This window comes from Herpailurus yagouaroundi, unplaced genomic scaffold, assembly GCF_014898765.1.
Source record: "Herpailurus yagouaroundi ecotype Mexico unplaced genomic scaffold, PumYag 28, whole genome shotgun sequence".
Lineage (NCBI taxonomy): Eukaryota > Metazoa > Chordata > Mammalia > Carnivora > Felidae > Herpailurus > Herpailurus yagouaroundi.
In genome coordinates, this window is record NW_024412376.1 from 21,049,022 (window position 1) to 21,065,486 (window position 16,465).

General features: G+C 39.4%; 1 protein-coding gene across 7 annotated transcripts in view; it reads left to right on the top strand.

Annotated features, from left to right (window-relative positions):
- The window catches only part of NEK1 (NIMA related kinase 1), a 239,119-nt gene that overhangs the window by 154,968 nt on the left and 67,686 nt on the right, over nt 1-16,465 (top strand). For 6 of the 7 annotated variants that reach the window (XM_040470858.1, XM_040470824.1, XM_040470831.1 and 3 more), the window contains one exon: nt 4,169-4,321. The exons of the other annotated variant lie outside the window; for it this stretch is intronic. In XM_040470858.1, the coding sequence (XP_040326792.1) occupies nt 4,169-4,321 (153 nt within the window). The remainder of the gene's footprint in view (nt 1-4,168; nt 4,322-16,465) is intronic. 7 annotated transcript variants of the gene reach the window in all.

Below are 16,465 nucleotides of genomic sequence, written 5' to 3' on the forward strand. Positions count from 1 at the left end.
TTTTTTGATTTCCTCTTTGATTTCTTCTTTGACCCATTGGTTTTGTTAGCCTTCACATATTTGTGTTTTACAGTTTTCTTCAGTTTTAGTTTCATACTCTTTTGTTGTATTTGTAAAAGATGCTTGATATCTCAGTTTTCTTAAATTAATTGAGATTTGTTTTGTGACTTAATATGTAATCTGTCATGGCGAATGTCCCATGTACACTTGAAAAGAATGTCTATTCTGCTATTTTTGGGTGTAATGTTTTGTATATACCTATTAAATCCATCATGATCTATTCATCGATGTAAATGAAATATTAAAGTCTTCTACTATTATTGTATTACCATCAGTTTCTCTCTTTATGTTTGTTAATATTTGCTTTATGTATTTAGGTGCCCCTATGTTGGATGCATTGATATTTATAGATGTTCTGTCCTCTTGTTTGATGTATGTATTCATTGTGTAGTGCCCTTCATTGTCTCTTGTTACAGTCTTTCTTTTAAAATCTATTTTTTCTGGGACACCTGGGTGGCTCAGTTGGTTGAGTGTCTGACTTCGGCTCAGGTCATGATCTTGCAGTCTTTGAGTATGGGCCCCACATTGGGCTCTGTGCTGACAGCTCAGAGCCTGGAGCCTGCTTCCGATTCTGTGTCTCCCTCGCTCTTTGCCCTTCCCCCATTCATGCTCTGTCTCTCTCTGTCTCAAAAATAAATAAACTTAAATATATTTTTCCTGCTGTAAGTATTGCTACCTCAACTTTCTTTATGTTTCCATTTGCATAGAATAGCTTATTCCAACCCTTCACTTTTAGTCTGTGTGTGTCTTTAGATCTGAAGTGAGTCTTGTAGGCAACATACATATGGCCTTTTTTTTTTAAACCTATTCAGGGACCCTATGTCTTTTGATTGAAGCATTTAGTTTATTTACATAAACCTTCACTTATACATGTAAATAAAGGTATTTGGTATGTGGTTACCATAAGGTTCACATAAAACATCCTATGTATCTAGTGGTCTGTTTTAAGTTGAAGGCCATTTAAGTTCAAGCACTTTCTTTTTATTTAAAAAAATTTTTTTAATGTTTATTTTTGAGAGAGACTGAGACAGAATGCAAGTGGGGGAGGGGCAGAGAAAGAGGGAGACACAGAATCCAAAGCAGGCTCCAAGCTCCGAACTGTCAGCACAGAGCCCAATGCGAGGCTTGAACTCATGAGCTGTGAGGTCATGACCTGAGCCGAAGTCAGGTGCCCAACCGACTGAGCCACCCAGGCGCCCCTAAGTTCAAGCACTTTCTAAAAGCACTACATTTTTACCATCCTCCAAACATTTTATGTTTTTGATATCATGTTTTACATCTTACTATTTTGTGTATCTCTTGACTAATTATTGTAGGCCTAGATGATTTTAATATTTTTATCTTTTAACCATCATGTTAGATGTGAGGGCAGTTGATCCACAGCTTTGGTTTTATGCTTACTTTTACCAGTAAGATTTTTTCGTTCTTAATTTTCTAATTTTTGGTTTTGATCTTTTCTTTTTTTGTTTAATGAAATCCTTTCAACATTTCTTGGAGGGCCAGTTTGGTATTGATGAACTCCTTTAGTTTTTGCTTGTCTGGGAAACTTGGTTATGCCTGGCCCTCAGTGTGGCTTGTTGTGATATCTGGCTGCAACTGTTGTAGGTGTTTTAGTGTTTGGGACTAGCCCTCTCACCCCAGTCCTGGTTAAGTTAGGAGGGGCTGTGGTGCTTGCTGAGGGTGCCCTCCAGGAGTGGTGGAACAACTCTGAGTGATAACTTTGCCAGATAGAGTATTCTTGTTTATAAGTTGTTGTTTTTTTTTCCTTTCATTACTTGGAATATATCATGCCACGCCCTTCTGGCCTGTCAAGGTTCTGCTGAAAAATTAGCTGATAGGTTTTGGGGGTTCCTTGTAAGTAACTAGTTGTTTTTCTCTTGCCGCTTTTAAGACTCTTTTTTCTTTTTCTTTTTCTTTTTTCTTTTTCTTTTGTTTTAGTTATTTATTTTGAAGACAGAGTGAGTGCAAGCAGCGGAGGGGCAGAGAGAGAACCCCAAGCAGCCCAGAGGCTGATGCAGGGCTCAATCCCATGAACTGTGAGATCATGGCCTGAGCCGAAATCAAGAGTCAGACACTCAACTGGCTAAGCCACCCAGGCACCCCAAGACTCTCTATCTTTAACTGCTGATACTTTGATTGTAATGTTTTGGTGTGGGTCTCTTTGAGTTCATCTTATTTGGGACTCTGTGCTTACTGGACTTAGATGTATACTATCTTTGCCAGGTTAGGATATTTTCAGCCGTTGTTTCTTCAAATAAGTTTTCTGTCCCTCTCTCTCTTTTCCTTCTTCGACCCTATAATGCTAATGTTAGTACACTTAATGTTGTCCCAAAGGTCCCTTAAACGATTCTCATTTTTAAAACTTCTTTTTTCTGATTATTGTTTTGAGTGAATAATTTCCACTACCCTGCCTTCCAGATTATTGATTATTTCTTTTGCATCATCTGATCTGCTGTTGATTCCCTCTAGTGTATTTTTTGTATCAGCTATTGTATTCTTTAGCTCTGATTGGTTATTGTTTTATATGTTCTATCTCTTTGTTGAAGTTCTCATTCTGTTCTCTTCTTCGGAGTTTAGTAAGCATCTTTATGACCATTACTACTTTGGACTCTTTATCTGGTGGACTACTTTTCTCCATTTTGTTTAGTTCTTTTTCTAAGGTTTTGTCTTATTCTTTTACTTGGAACATATTTCTCTTTCTTCTCATTTTGCCTCACTGTGTTTCTGTGTATTAGGTAGATCAGTTATGTCTTCAAGTCTTGAAGGAGTGGCTTTATGCCGAAGGGGCCTACTAGTCACCTAAGCCAGGTTCTCATGAGTGGGCTGCCTGACCCTCCTGTTGTGGCTGGGTCAATATTTTGCAGACTTGCTGGTGTACACAGCTGCCTGTGAGGTCTGACTTTTACTACTACAGGTGTACTGTTGAATGAGGCTGGCCCTCAGTGTGGCTTGTTGTGATAGCTGGCTGCAACTTTTATAGGTGTTTTAGTATTTGGGACTAGCCCCCCCTCCAACCAGGTTAACTTAGGAAGGGCTCTGGTGCTGGCTGAGGGTCCCCTCCAGGAGTGGTGGAACAGAGAATTGCTTGGAAAGGGCTCCTGACCAACCTACGCTGCTTGCAGGGTATACTAAGGTAGGGACTCTGGGCCCGGGTGGGCATGTTGGGTAGGGCAAGCCCACAGGGGAATGCCAGGGTGGAGCTAGTGGTGCTAGCACAGTAGGTAGAAAGTGTCAGAAATGGCACCTACCGGAGCTGGGTCAGCTAGGTAGAAAGAGGATAAGAAAAACTATACCCCAGCACTTTGATCCCTGGAAAACTTTCCAACAGATCCCTGCCCTTTGGGCATGTATCTGAAGTTAGTGGATTTCCTTCAGGGAGTTTTCAAACTGCTACACTGTCCTGGGACTTAGAGTCAGTGGCATTGTGCATACACCCTGTAAGAGTGGAGTTGCAGTTTCCTGCTGCTCTCTAGCTCTCCCAAACATAAGCAAGCCGCCTTGGTTTTCAAAGCCATACATTATGGTTGCTTGTCTTTCTGGTACAGATCCCCTGGGCTCTGGAACCTCATGTGGACCTCAGACCCCTCAGTCCCCAGGGAGGGCCTCTGCAGCTGTGATATCACTCACTGTGGGTCACCGTGCCAGGGATGCGAGTCCTGACTAAATTGCATCTCCACCCCTCTGCCCATCTCAATGTGTCTTTTTCTTTGTATTTTTAGTTCTTTGTGATCTGTTCAGCTAGTCTTCAGTTCATTCTCAGAGATAGTTGTTCTACATGTAGTTATAGATTTTGGTGTGTCCCTAAGAGGAGATGAGTTCTTGATCTTCCCATTCTGCCATCTTGATCCTGCCCCCCTTAGTATTTTTAAAGTATTTTAGTAGCTCTATAGTTTTATTACTACTGTTAGTAATATCACTCATCATCCATTCTTTCTGTTCATCATTCATTCTCTGAAAGTCTTTTAAAGTATCAGCTTACGTTCCTTGTGATACAGCCTTTTTTCCCTTTGATGTGTTCAGTTGGATAGATCTTAAATCTGCCTTATAAAACAGTAATAGTGTTATGTTCTATCAGTGAGATTTGTTTTTTTGTGTCTTTTTCTTATAGAACATACAGTGGGAGAGGTTATCAAATTAGATCCTGGTGGGTCTCCAAGAAAAGTCTGGGGGAGAAGCCCTACAGATTCAGTTCTGAAGATACTTGGAGAAGCTGAACTACAGCTTCAGACAGGACTACTAGAAAACACAACCGTTAGACGTGGTAAGCAGAAACAGATTGTTTTTCCATACTAGAAGTAACGTTATTAAGAATTAAATTGTATTTTTAAAGATACATCTATTTGAAGTGAGTTGTTTATAATAGGTTATCTTTTTGTTCTAGTTAGATGGACATTAGTCGTATTTTCTGAAGAGTTGTCTCAACATTGTAGTCTTGAATTTTGACCTGACATAACCTGGATGCGATCTTAAAAGAAAAGGAAAAGGAAGTGTTCATAGGGTGAGCCAGAAAAGTAGAACAGTCAAAATGTTGTTTTACATGAAGAGAGAGATAGGAACAATGCATGTGGATTCTGGAATTAGGTTGAATAAAGATATCTGTAGTAGTTATGACAACATTATTTTAGGACTGGGGAGGGTGAATTGTGAGGCAAGAGGAAAACACTTATGTTCCATGAGTATTGTGCATCTTGGTATTACAGCTATGCATATGAAGAGTGTCCATGTATAAAACAGGTGTTTTCACATTTAAAAGCTTATTCAAATGAGAGGCTGAATATGGTTTTTCTTTTTTCAGAATCTGTGTCTAGACATGAATGTATGTCACTATTGTGTTCTCTCTCAATCTATCTCTTTTTTCCCTGTCTCTCCTTAAGTTTGTCTCTGACAACTTTGTGCACACTTTTATCCTTGCCTTTTTCGTGCAATATCATCATTTACTTTTTTTCATTTGTGTCTGTCCTCTGAGAGCAAGGATGATCTTTTTACTCTTTGTAGCTTTCCTGCCTAACACATAGTAGTAGGAACAGCTAATTAGTGTTCCATAAATAGTTGGTAAATTGAAGTTAAAAAAAAGGTAAGACAAATCATAAATGACTTTTCAGTTCCAGTTCTCTGAAGATGGATTATTTGAGTATGGAGAATATTGAATTTAGAGAATTATTTGAATTAGAGTGATGCTCATATTTGAAACTGACAAAAAAAAAAAAAAAAACATAGGTGATAAAGTTATTCGAAGAGTGTATAAAGAAATTAGCCGGGGGCGCCTGGGTGGCGCAGTCGGTTGAGCGTCCGACTTCAGCCAGGTCACGATCTCGCGGTCCATGAGTTCGAGCCCCGCGTCAGGCTCTGGGCTGATGGCTCGGAGCCTGGAGCCTGTTTCGGATTCTGTGTCTCCCTCTCTCTCTGCCCCTCCCCCGTTCATGCTCTGTCTCTCTCTGTCCCCAAAATAAATAAACGTTGAAAAAAAAAATTTTTTTTAAAAAAGAAATTAGCCAGATGCTATTTTGCCAGTGAGATGAGCCTATACACGTTATTAAAGTGTAAAAAGTAGATTATTTTCTTTTTAAGGGTGAATCTCCTAGCCATTAATCATTCTAGCATTTTCTTTAATATTAAAAGAAAGAGCAATTTCAAGAGAAAAGTATATACAATTACTTGCTTGAAAAAAAGGGTATACAAACTGCATGTATTTGTAATTAATTTGTTCCCATTCTTGTATCTGAAAATTGTATAATTGTATGCCAGGCACTAATCAAAAATAAAATGCTAGTAATTTAGTATTCTTACATCTTAGTCTGATCCTGTTGTCAGAATACCTCAGGCTTTATTGAGGGAAAAAAAAGTCTCCAGGCCAAAATCTTTTCAAAAATAACGATAAAAATTTTATATTATTTTGTAAGCTAAAAATCCTTTATGTGTTTATATTAGAACCATTACTTTAAAAACATCAGATTCAGACTCTTTTTATGTAAGATCATTATTGCTTAAATGTGTGCAATTTGGTGTACAATAATACTTAGGTAATGTGGAAGCAGGCCTTCTCCATATTCAAATAATCCATCTTTGGAGAACTGGAACTGAAAAGTCATTTATGATTTGTCTTCCTTTTTTTTAACTTCAATTTACCAACTATTTATGGAACACTAATTAGCTGTTCCTACTACTACGTGTTAGGCAGGAAAGCTACAAAGAGTAAAAAGATCATCCTTACTCTCAGAGGACAGACACAAATGAAAAAAAATACATGATAATATTGCATGAAAAGGGTAAGGATAAAAGTAGGCACAAAGTTAAGAGGTAGTGCAGACATGTTTAAATAACCGTATCTTGGATAGTTAAAAAAAAGACTTCTCAGAGTTGTCCTCTGCCCTCTTTTTAATTTTTCCCTAATGCTCTGTGCTAGGATTTTAACACAAAGAAGTCACAGTTTCTTACCATTAGGAAATCCCATGTGGCAAAATCTTTGTTGGAAGTGTATGTGTAATGGTATGGAGCCACAGATTAGGAGGCTTTATGTTGTCAATATCGTATAGTTTCCTTAAGTATGGTAAGTCCCTTTTGGGTTAGAGAAAGCCACAGAGAGAGGAAGTGATCTTGAGCTAGGCCAAAAAATAAAAAAGAGCTCATTGGGTAAATAAGGGGGGGAAGAATGAAGTTCCAGGCAATACACAATCCCAGTATATGCAAGGACAAAAAAAGTTTATTTAATATGTGTGTGGGAGCACCTTCATGCTGTGGAAGGATAATGGGCTTTGGTTCCAATTCTGGTTCCGATCACTTGCCCTGCAGCCATGGGCAAGTTGCTCTGACTTTGACATTCAATTTCTGTATGTGTAGAATGGAAACACTGTTATTAAGGATTGTTTTGTGGATTTAATGACAAACATAAAGGACCTGCAGTGTTCTCTAGGCTCCCAACCTTTATGTAAGTGTCTCATCAATATGATTGTCTTAAGCCCTTTTTGTAATAGAAGGCATGTGAACAATATGAGAGATTTTGTATGTTCATAGCAGTTTAAGATTTTATTCTTGAAAGTCAGTTTGGCTGAATGTAAATCTTTGGTTTATATTTCCATTCCTTGAATTTCTTTACTATATGAAACTCCATTGTTTTCTGCCATAAAGCAAAGCTATCAAGAATCTGATGACAATCTTATTTTCTCTTATAAATGATTTGGTCATTTTGCTTGGATACTCAAAGGATATCTTTCTTTTTCCTGAAAGTCCAGTAGTTTTTAAAAAATACATTTGGTGTTATCATTATTTTCCTGTAGGTTCTGTGTTTTTTTAATAGTTACTTTTGTTTTAGAGTAATTTGGGGTTCATGACAATATTGAATAGAAAGTACGGTTTCAGTATATCCCCTTCTTTGACCTATGCATGGCCTTTCCAACCAACAGCATCCTCTCTCCAGAGTGGTGCATTTGTTAAAATTGACAAACCAGCATTGACACATTAGGATCACCCCAAATCCATAGTATAAAGTCCACTCTTGGTTTTATACCATTCATGGATTTTGACAAATATAAAGTGATACACATATACTATAATATCATACAAAATATTTTATTGCTCTAAAAAATCCCTGTGTTCTACCTATTTATTCCTCCCTCCTCTCAAACTCCTAGCAACCACTGGTCTTTATAGTGTCTCATTAGTTTTGCCTTTTCTAGAATGTCATGGCTGGAATCATACCATATGTAGCCTTTTCATACTGACTTCTTTAGTAATAGGCATTGAAGTTTTCTCCCTGTTTTTTCCTGGTATGATACCTTATTTCTTTTTAGTGCTAAATAATATTGCATTGTAGGAATATGCCACAGTTTGTTTATATAGGTTATTCAGTAGGTTATTCGCCTATTGAAAGACATTTTGATTGATTGCAAGTTTTGGCAATTATGAATAAAACTGCTATAAATATCTATGTGCAGGTTTCTGTTAAGACAAAAGATTTTACTTCTTGAGTAAATACCAAGCAATGTGAATGCTGGTTCATGTGTTAACAGTTTGTTTAGTTTTACAACACTCTGCCAAGCTGTCTTCCAAAGTAGCTGTACCATCTTGCACCCCCATGAGAAACGAATGAGAGCTCTTATTGCTCCACCTCCTCAGCAGCATTTAGTGTGGTCGGTGATTTGGATTGTAGCCATTGTAGTAGACGTGTAGTGGTATCACATTGTTTTGATTTGCAATTCCCAAATGGCATGTGATGTGGCGCATTTTTTCAGATGCCTGTTTGCCATCCATGTATGTTTTTGCTGAGGTGTCTGTTCAGATCTTTAGTCCATTTTTAAGTTGGGCTGTTTAGTGTTGTTTTTTTTTTAATTGTTGAGTTTTAAGAGTTCCTTGTATGTTCTGGTTAACAGGGCTTTAAGTCTTTATGTCTTGTGCGAGTATTTTCATCCACTCTGTGGCTTGTCTTCTCATTTTGTTGACAGTGTCTTTTGTAGAGCAAAAGTTTTAAATTTTAGTGAAGTCCAGAGTCGCCTGAGTGGCTCAGTCAGTTGAACATCCAACTCACGATTTCAGCTCAAGTAATGATCTTACCATTCATGGGATTGAGCCTTGCGTTGGGCTCTGTGCGGGCAGCGCTGAGCCTGCTTGGGATTCTTCCCCCCACCCCCCTTTGCCACCCCCCCGACACACTTGCACATGCTTTTTCTCTCTAAATAAATAAATAAAAATTTAGAAGAAAAATAAATTTTAGTGAAGTCCACCTTATTAATTCTCTTTTTCATTGATCGTGCCTTTGGTAGTGTATCTAATGTCATTGCCAAACTTGCAGTCATCTGGATTTTCTTCTGTGTTATCTTCTAAGGGTTTTATAATTTTGCATTTTACATTTAGGACTGTGATCAGTTTTGAGTTCATTTTTGTGAATAGTGTAAGGTCTGTATCTAGATACTTTTTGGGGGAGAGGGGAAATGGGATCTCCAGATGTTCCCGTGCCATTTATTATAGAGTCTATCCCTTCTCCATTGAATTGCCTTTGCTTTTTCATTGAAGATCAGTTGACTGTATTTATATGGGTCTCTTTCTGAGCTATGTTCTATTTCATTTATCCATTACCATACTGTCTTGATTACTGTAGCTTTATACTGAGTCTTGGAGCTGGGTAGTATCATTCCTTGAACTGTGTTCTCCTTCAATATCATGTTGGCTTTTCTGGATCTTTTGCCTCTCTACATAAACTTTTATTATTTTTTTTTTTTATTTTTTTTTTATATATGAAATTTATTGTCAAATTGGTTTCCATACAACACGCAGTGCTCATCCCAAAAGGTGCCCTCCTCAATACCCATCACCCACCCTCTCCTCCCTCCCACCCCCCATCAACCCTCAGTTTGCTCTCAGTTCTCAACAGTCTCTTATGCTTTGGCTCTCTCCCACTCTAACCTCTTTTTTTTTTTTTTTTTTTTTCCTTCCCCACCCCCATGGGTTCCTGTTAAGTTTCTCAGGATCCACATAAGAGTGAAACCATATGGTATCTGTCTTTCTCTGTAGGGCTTATTTCACTTAGCATCACACTCTCCAGTTCCATCCACGTTGCTACAAAAGGCCATATTTCATTTTTTCTCATTGCCACGTAGTATTCCATAGTGTATATAAACCACAATTTCTTTATCCATTCATCAGTTGATGGACATTTAGGCTCTTTCCATAATTTGGCTATTGTTGAGAGTGCTGCTATGAACATTGGGGTACAAGTGCCCCTATGCATCAGTACTCCTGTGTCCCTTGGATAAATTCCTAGCAGTGCTATTGCTGGGTCAAAGGGTAGGTCTATTTTTAATTTTCTGAGGAACCTCCACACTGCTTTCCAGAGCGGCTGCACCAATTTGCATTCCCACCAACAGTGCAAGAGGGTTCCCGTTTCTCCACATCCTCTCCAGCATCTAGAGTCTCCTGATTTGTTCATTTTGGCCACTCTGACTGGCGTGAGGTGATACCTGAGTGTGGTTTTGATTTGTATTTCCCTGATAAGGAGCGACGCTGAACATCTTTTCATGTGCCTGTTGGCCATCCGGATGTCTTCTTTAGAGAAGTGTCTATTCATGTTTTCTGCCCATTTCTTCACTGGGTTATTTGCTTTTCGGGCGTGGAGTTTGGTGAGCTCTTTATAGATTTTGGATACTAGCCCTTTGTCCGATATGTCATTTGCAAATATCTTTTCCCATTCCGTTGGTTGCCTTTTAGTTTTGTTGGTTGTTTCCTTTGCTGTGCAGAAGCTTTTTATCTTCATAAGGTCCCAGTAATTCACTTTTGCTTTTAATTCCCTTGCCTTTGGGGATGTGTCGAGTAAGAGATTGCTACGGCTGAGGTCAGAGAGGTCTTTTCCTGCTTTCTCCTCTAGGGTTTTGATGGTTTCCTGTCTCACATTCAGGTCCTTGATCCATTTTGAGTTTATTTTTGTGAATGGTGTGAGAAAGTGGTCTAGTTTCAACCTTCTGCATGTTGCTGTCCAGTTCTCCCAGCACCATTTGTTAAAGAGACTGTCTTTTTTCCATTGGATGTTCTTTCCTGCTTTGTCAAAGATGAGTTGGCCATACGTTTGTGGGTCTAGTTCTGGGGTTTCTATTCTATTCCATTGGTCTATGTGTCTGTTTTTGTGCCAATACCATGTTGTCTTGATGATGACAGCTTTGTAGTAGAGGCTAAAGTCTGGGATTGTGATGCCTCCTGCTTTGGTCTTCTTCTTCAAAATTACTTTGGCTATTCGGGGCCTTTTGTGGTTCCATATGAATTTTAGGATTGCTTGTTCTAGTTTCGAGAAGAATGCTGGTGCAATTTTGATTGGGATTGCATTGAATGTGTAGATAGCTTTGGGTAGTATTGACATTTTGACAATATTTATTCTTCCAATCCATGAGCAGGGAATGTCTTTCCATTTCTTTAAATCTTCTTCAATTAACTTCATAAGCTTTCTATAGTTTTCAGCATACAGATCCTTTACATCTTTGGTTAGATTTATTCCTAGGTATTTTATGCTTCTTGGTGCAATTGTGAATGGGATCAGTTTCCTTATTTGTCTTTCTGATGCTTCATTGTTAGTGTATAAGAATGCAACTGATTTCTGTACATTGATTTTGTATCCTGCAACTTTGCTGAATTCATGTATCAGTTCTAGCAGACTTTTGGTGGAGTCTGTCGGATTTCCCATGTATAATATCATGTCATCTGCAAAAAGCGAAAGCTTGACTTCATCTTTGCCAATTTTGATGCCTTTGATTTCCTTTTGTTGTCTGATTGCTGATGCTAGAACTTCCAGCACTATGTTAAACAACAGCGGTGAGAGTGGGCATCCCTGTCGTGTTCCTGATCTCAGGGAAAAAGCCCTCAGTTTTTCCCCGTTGAGGATGATGTTAGGTGTGGGCTTTTCATAAATGGCTTTTATGATCTTTAAGTATGTTCCTTCTATCCCGACTTTCTCAAGGGTTTTTATTAAGAAAGGTGCTGGATTTTGTCAAAGGCCTTTTCTGCATCGATTGACAGGATCATATGGTTTTTCTCTTTTTTTTTGTTAATGTGATGTATCACGTTGATTGATTTGCGAATGTTGAACCAGCCCTGCATCCCAGGAATGAATCCCACTTGATCATGGCGAATAATTCTTTTTATATGCCGTTGAATTCGATTTGCTAGTATCTTATTGAGAATTTTGGCATCCGTATTCATCAGGGATATTGGCCTGTAGTTCTCTTTTTTTACTGGGTCTCTGTCTGGTTTAGGAATCAAAGTAATACTGGCTTCATAGAATGAGTCTGGAAGTTTTCCTTCCCTTTCTATTTCTTGGAATAGCTTGAGAAGGGTAGGTATTATCTCTGCTTTAAACGTCTGGTAGAACTCCCCTGGGAAGCCATCTGGTCCTGGACTCTTATTTGTTGGGAGATTTTTGATAACTGATTCAATTTCTTCGCTGGTTATGGGTCTGTTCAAGCTTTCTATTTCCTCCTGATTGAGTTTTGGAAGAGTGTGGGTGTTCAGGAATTTGTCCATTTCTTCCAGGTTGTCCAATTTGTTGGCATATAATTTTTCATAGTATTCCCTGATAATTGTTTGTATCTCTGAGGGATTGGTTGTCATAATTCCATTTTCATTCATGATTTTATCTATTTGGGTCATCTCCCGTTTCTTTTTGAGACGCCTGGCTAGAGGTTTGTCAATTTTGTTTATTTTTTCAAAAAACCAACTCTTGGTTTCGTTTATCTGCTCTACAGTTTTTTTAGATTCTATATTGTTTATTTCTGCTCTGATCTTTATTATTTCTCTTCTTCTGCTGGGTTTAGGCTGCCTTTGCTGTTCTGCTTCTATTTCCTTTGGGTGTGCTGTTAGATTTTGTATTTGGGATTTTTCTTGTTTCTTGAGATAGGCCTGGATTGCAATGTATTTTCCTCTCAGGACTGCCTTCGCTGCGTCCCAAAGCGTTTGGATTGTTGTATTTTCATTTTCGTTTGTTTCCATATATTTTTTAATTTCTTCTCGAATTGCCTGGTTGACCCACTCATTCGTTAGTAGGGTGTTCTTTAACCTCCATGTTTTTGGAGGTTTTCCAGACTTTTTTCTGTGGTTGATTTCCAGCTTCATAGCATTGTGGTCTGAAAGGATGCATGGTATGATTTCAATTCTTGTAAACTTATGAAGGGCTGTTTTGTGACCCAGTATATGATCTATCTTGGAGAATGTTCCATGTGCACTCGAGAAGAAAGTATATTCTGTTGCTTTGGGATGCAGAGTTCTAAATATATCTGTCAAGTCCATCTGATCCAATGTCTCATTCAGGGCCCTTGTTTCTTTATTGACCGTGTGTCTAGATGATCTATCCATTTCTCTAAGTGGGGTGTTAAAGTCCCCTGCAATGACCACATTCTTATCAATAAGGTTGCTTGTGTTTATGAGTAATTGTTTTATATATTTGGGTGCTCCGGTATTCGGCGCATAGACATTTATAATTGTTAGCTCTTCCTGATGGATAGACCCTGTCACTATTATATAAAGTCCTTCTTCATCTCTTGTTACAGCCTTTAATTTAAAGTCTAGTTTGTCTGATATAAGTATGGCTACTCCAGCTTTCTTTTGGCTTCCAGTGGCATGATAAATAGTTCTCCATCCCCTCACTCTCAATCTGAAGGTGTCCTCAGGTCTAAAATGAGTCTCTTGTAGACAGCAAATAGATGGGTCTTGTTTTTTTATCCATTCTGATACCCTATGTCTTTTGGTTGGCGCATTTAATCCATTTACATTCAGTGTTATTATAGAAAGATATGGGTTTAGAGTCATTGTGATGTCTGTATGTTTTATGCTTGTAGTGATGTCTCTGGTACTTTGTCTCACAGGGTCCCCCTTAGGATCTCTTGTAGGGCTGGTTTAGTGGTGACAAATTCCTTCAGTTTTTGTTTGTTTGGGAAGACCTTTATCTCTCCTTCTATTCTAAATGACAGGCTTGCTGGATAAAGGATTCTCGGCTGCATATTTTTTCTGTCTAGCAAACTGAAAATCTCGTGCCAACTCTTTCTGGCCTGCCAAGTTTCAAAAGAGAGATCAGTCACAAGTCTTATAGGTCTCCCTTTATATGTGAGGGCACGTTTACCCCTTGCTGCTTTCAGAATTTTCTCTTTATCCTTGTATTTTGCCAGTTTCAGTATGATATGTCGTGCAGAAGATCGATTCAAGTTCCGTCTGAAGGGAGTTCTCTGTGCCTCTTGGATTTCAATGCCTTTTTCCTTCCCCACTTCAGGGAAGTTCTCAGCTATTATTTCTTCAAGTACCCCTTCAGCACCTTTCCCTCTCTCTTCCTCCTCTGGGATACCAATGATGCGTATATTATTTCTTTTTAGTGTATCACTCAGTTCTCTAATTTTCCCCTCATACTCCTGGATTTTTTTATCTCTCTTTTTCTCAGCTTCCTCTTTTTCCATAACTTTATCTTCTAGTTCACCTATTCTCTCCTCTGCCTCTTCAACTGAGCTGTGGTGGTTTCCATTTTGTTATGCATTTCGTTTAAAGCGTTTTTCAGCTCCTCGTGACTGTTCCTTAGTCCCTTGATCTCTGTAGCAAGAGATTCTCTGCTGTCAGCTATACTGTTTTCAAGCCCAGGGATTAATTTTATGACTATTATTCTAAATTCACTTTCTGTTATATTATTTAAATCCTTTTTGATCAGCTCATTAGCTGTTGTTATTTCCTGGAGATTCTTCTGAGGGGAATTCTTCCGCTTGGTCATTTTGGATAGTCCCTGGCGTGGTGAGGACCTGCAGGGCACTTCCCCTGTGCTGTGATGTATAACTGGAGTTGGTGGGCGGAGCCGCAGTCAGACCTGATGTCTGCCCCCAGCCCACCGCTGGGGCCACAGTCAGACTGGTGCGTGCCTTCTCTTCCCCTCTCCTAGGGGCGGGATTCACTGTGGGGTGTGGTGGCCCGTCTGGGCTACTTGCACACTGCCAGGCTTGTGATGCTGGGGATCTGGCGTCTTAGCTGGGGTGGGTAGGCAAGGTGCACAGGGGCAGGAGGGGCAGGCTTAGCTTGCTTCTCCTTAGGTGATCCACTTCAGGAGGGGCCCTGTGGCAGTAGCAGGGAGTCAGATCCGCTGCCGGAGGTTTGGCTCTGCAGAAGCGCAGAGTTGGGTGTTTGCGCGGAGCGAGTAAGTTCCCTGGCAGGAACTGGTTCTCTTTGGGATTTTGGCTGGGGGATGGGCGGGGGAGATGGCGCTGGCGAGCGCCTTTGTTCCCCACCAAACTGAGCTCTGTCGTCCGGGGGCTCAGCAGCTCTCCTTCCCTCTGTCCTCCAGACTTCCTGCTTTCTGAGCAGAGCTGTTAACTTATGACCTCCCAGCCGCTAAGTCGCGCTTGCTGTCGGAACACAGTCCGTCAGGCCCCTCCGCTTTTTGCAAGCCAGACTCGGGGGCTCTGCTTGGCCGGCGAGCCGCCCCTCCGCCCCGGCTCCCTCCCGCCCGTCCGTGGAGCGCGCACCGCCTCGCCGCTCTTCCTACCCTCTTCCGTGGGCCTCTCGTCTGCTCTTGGCTCCGGCGACTCTGTTCTGCTAATCCTCTGGCGGTTTTCTGGGTTATTTAGGCAGGTGTAGGTGGAATCTAAGTGATCAGCAGGACGTGCGGTGAGCCCAGCGTCCTCCTACGCCGCCATCTTCCCTCCTGTCCTACATAAACTTTTAGAATCATGTTAAATCAACTTTTAGATATCAGTGTTGATATCCACAAAATAACTTTCTAGGATTTTGACTGGGATTGCATTGAATCCACAGATCAAAATGGGAAGGACTGACGTTGTGACACTATTCAGTCTTCCTATTCATGAACATGGAATATGCCTTTACTTAATTTTTCTTTGATTTTTTTATGAGAGTTTTATAGTTTTTTTTCATTGTAGTGTATCTTTATAATATGTGGTTTCCAGTCCTTCCCCTACCCCAATTTGAAGAAAGTGTTATTGAATTATAGTTTTTCTAGTTTTCTCTTTCTTAAGTCTATTTCAGGAACTTCTGTTTGTATTTTTGATATTTTTCATCTTTCTCTGATATCTGCCACTTTCTCTTAAATCCTTTCTATCACTTTTTTCTATTGAATTTTTTCTCTCCTGTTCTCTTTTTATATCTCTTATGACATTATGTGTTTTGTTTATATGGTTTTGTGTTTATTCTAAGATATTTATTTTTAAGATTTTTTTCTTTTTTCCCCTAGTTTTTCTGTAAATCTGTCAACTGCCTCATTTCTGATTACTTTCTCATTATAATTTATATTCTCTAATGTCTTCCATGATGTTCTTAATTTTACTAACAAATTTTTTAGTACGTTATAATTTTAGTTTTTTGGTAGGTTTTAATTTTCTATAGCGGTGGTTCTCAAATGAGGGTGATTCTTCACACAGAAGACATTTGGCATTGTTGGGAGACATTTTTGGTTGTTAACTGGGAAGGGCACTATATATCTAGTGGGTAGAGGCCAAGGAAGCTGGTAAATCTTCTACAGTGCATACTATAACAGGTGCTCTCCAAAACAAATAATTATCTGATCCAGTAATGCCAAAGTTGGGAAACAGCAGTCTTTGAGGACATTATTCTACTTCATACTCTTTTTTTTTTTCTGATAACTTGTACAGAATTCAACAATGATCCTCTGTTACTTATTTTTATGTGAAATTAGATTTATTAAACTTTTAGGCGCATGAAGTCAAAATAGCTTTTCTAACTTCATAGCCTATTAGGGCTTCCTTTTCGGTTATTTTCATGTAGTGTTTAAAAATTAAAGCCTAGGGGTCCCTGGGTGGCTCAGTTGGGTAAGTGTTCTGACTCTTGGTTTCAGCTCAAGTCATGATCTCACATTTTATGAGTTTGAGCCCCACATTGGACTCTGTGCTTACAGTTTGGAGCCTGCTTGGGATTCTCTCTCTCTCTC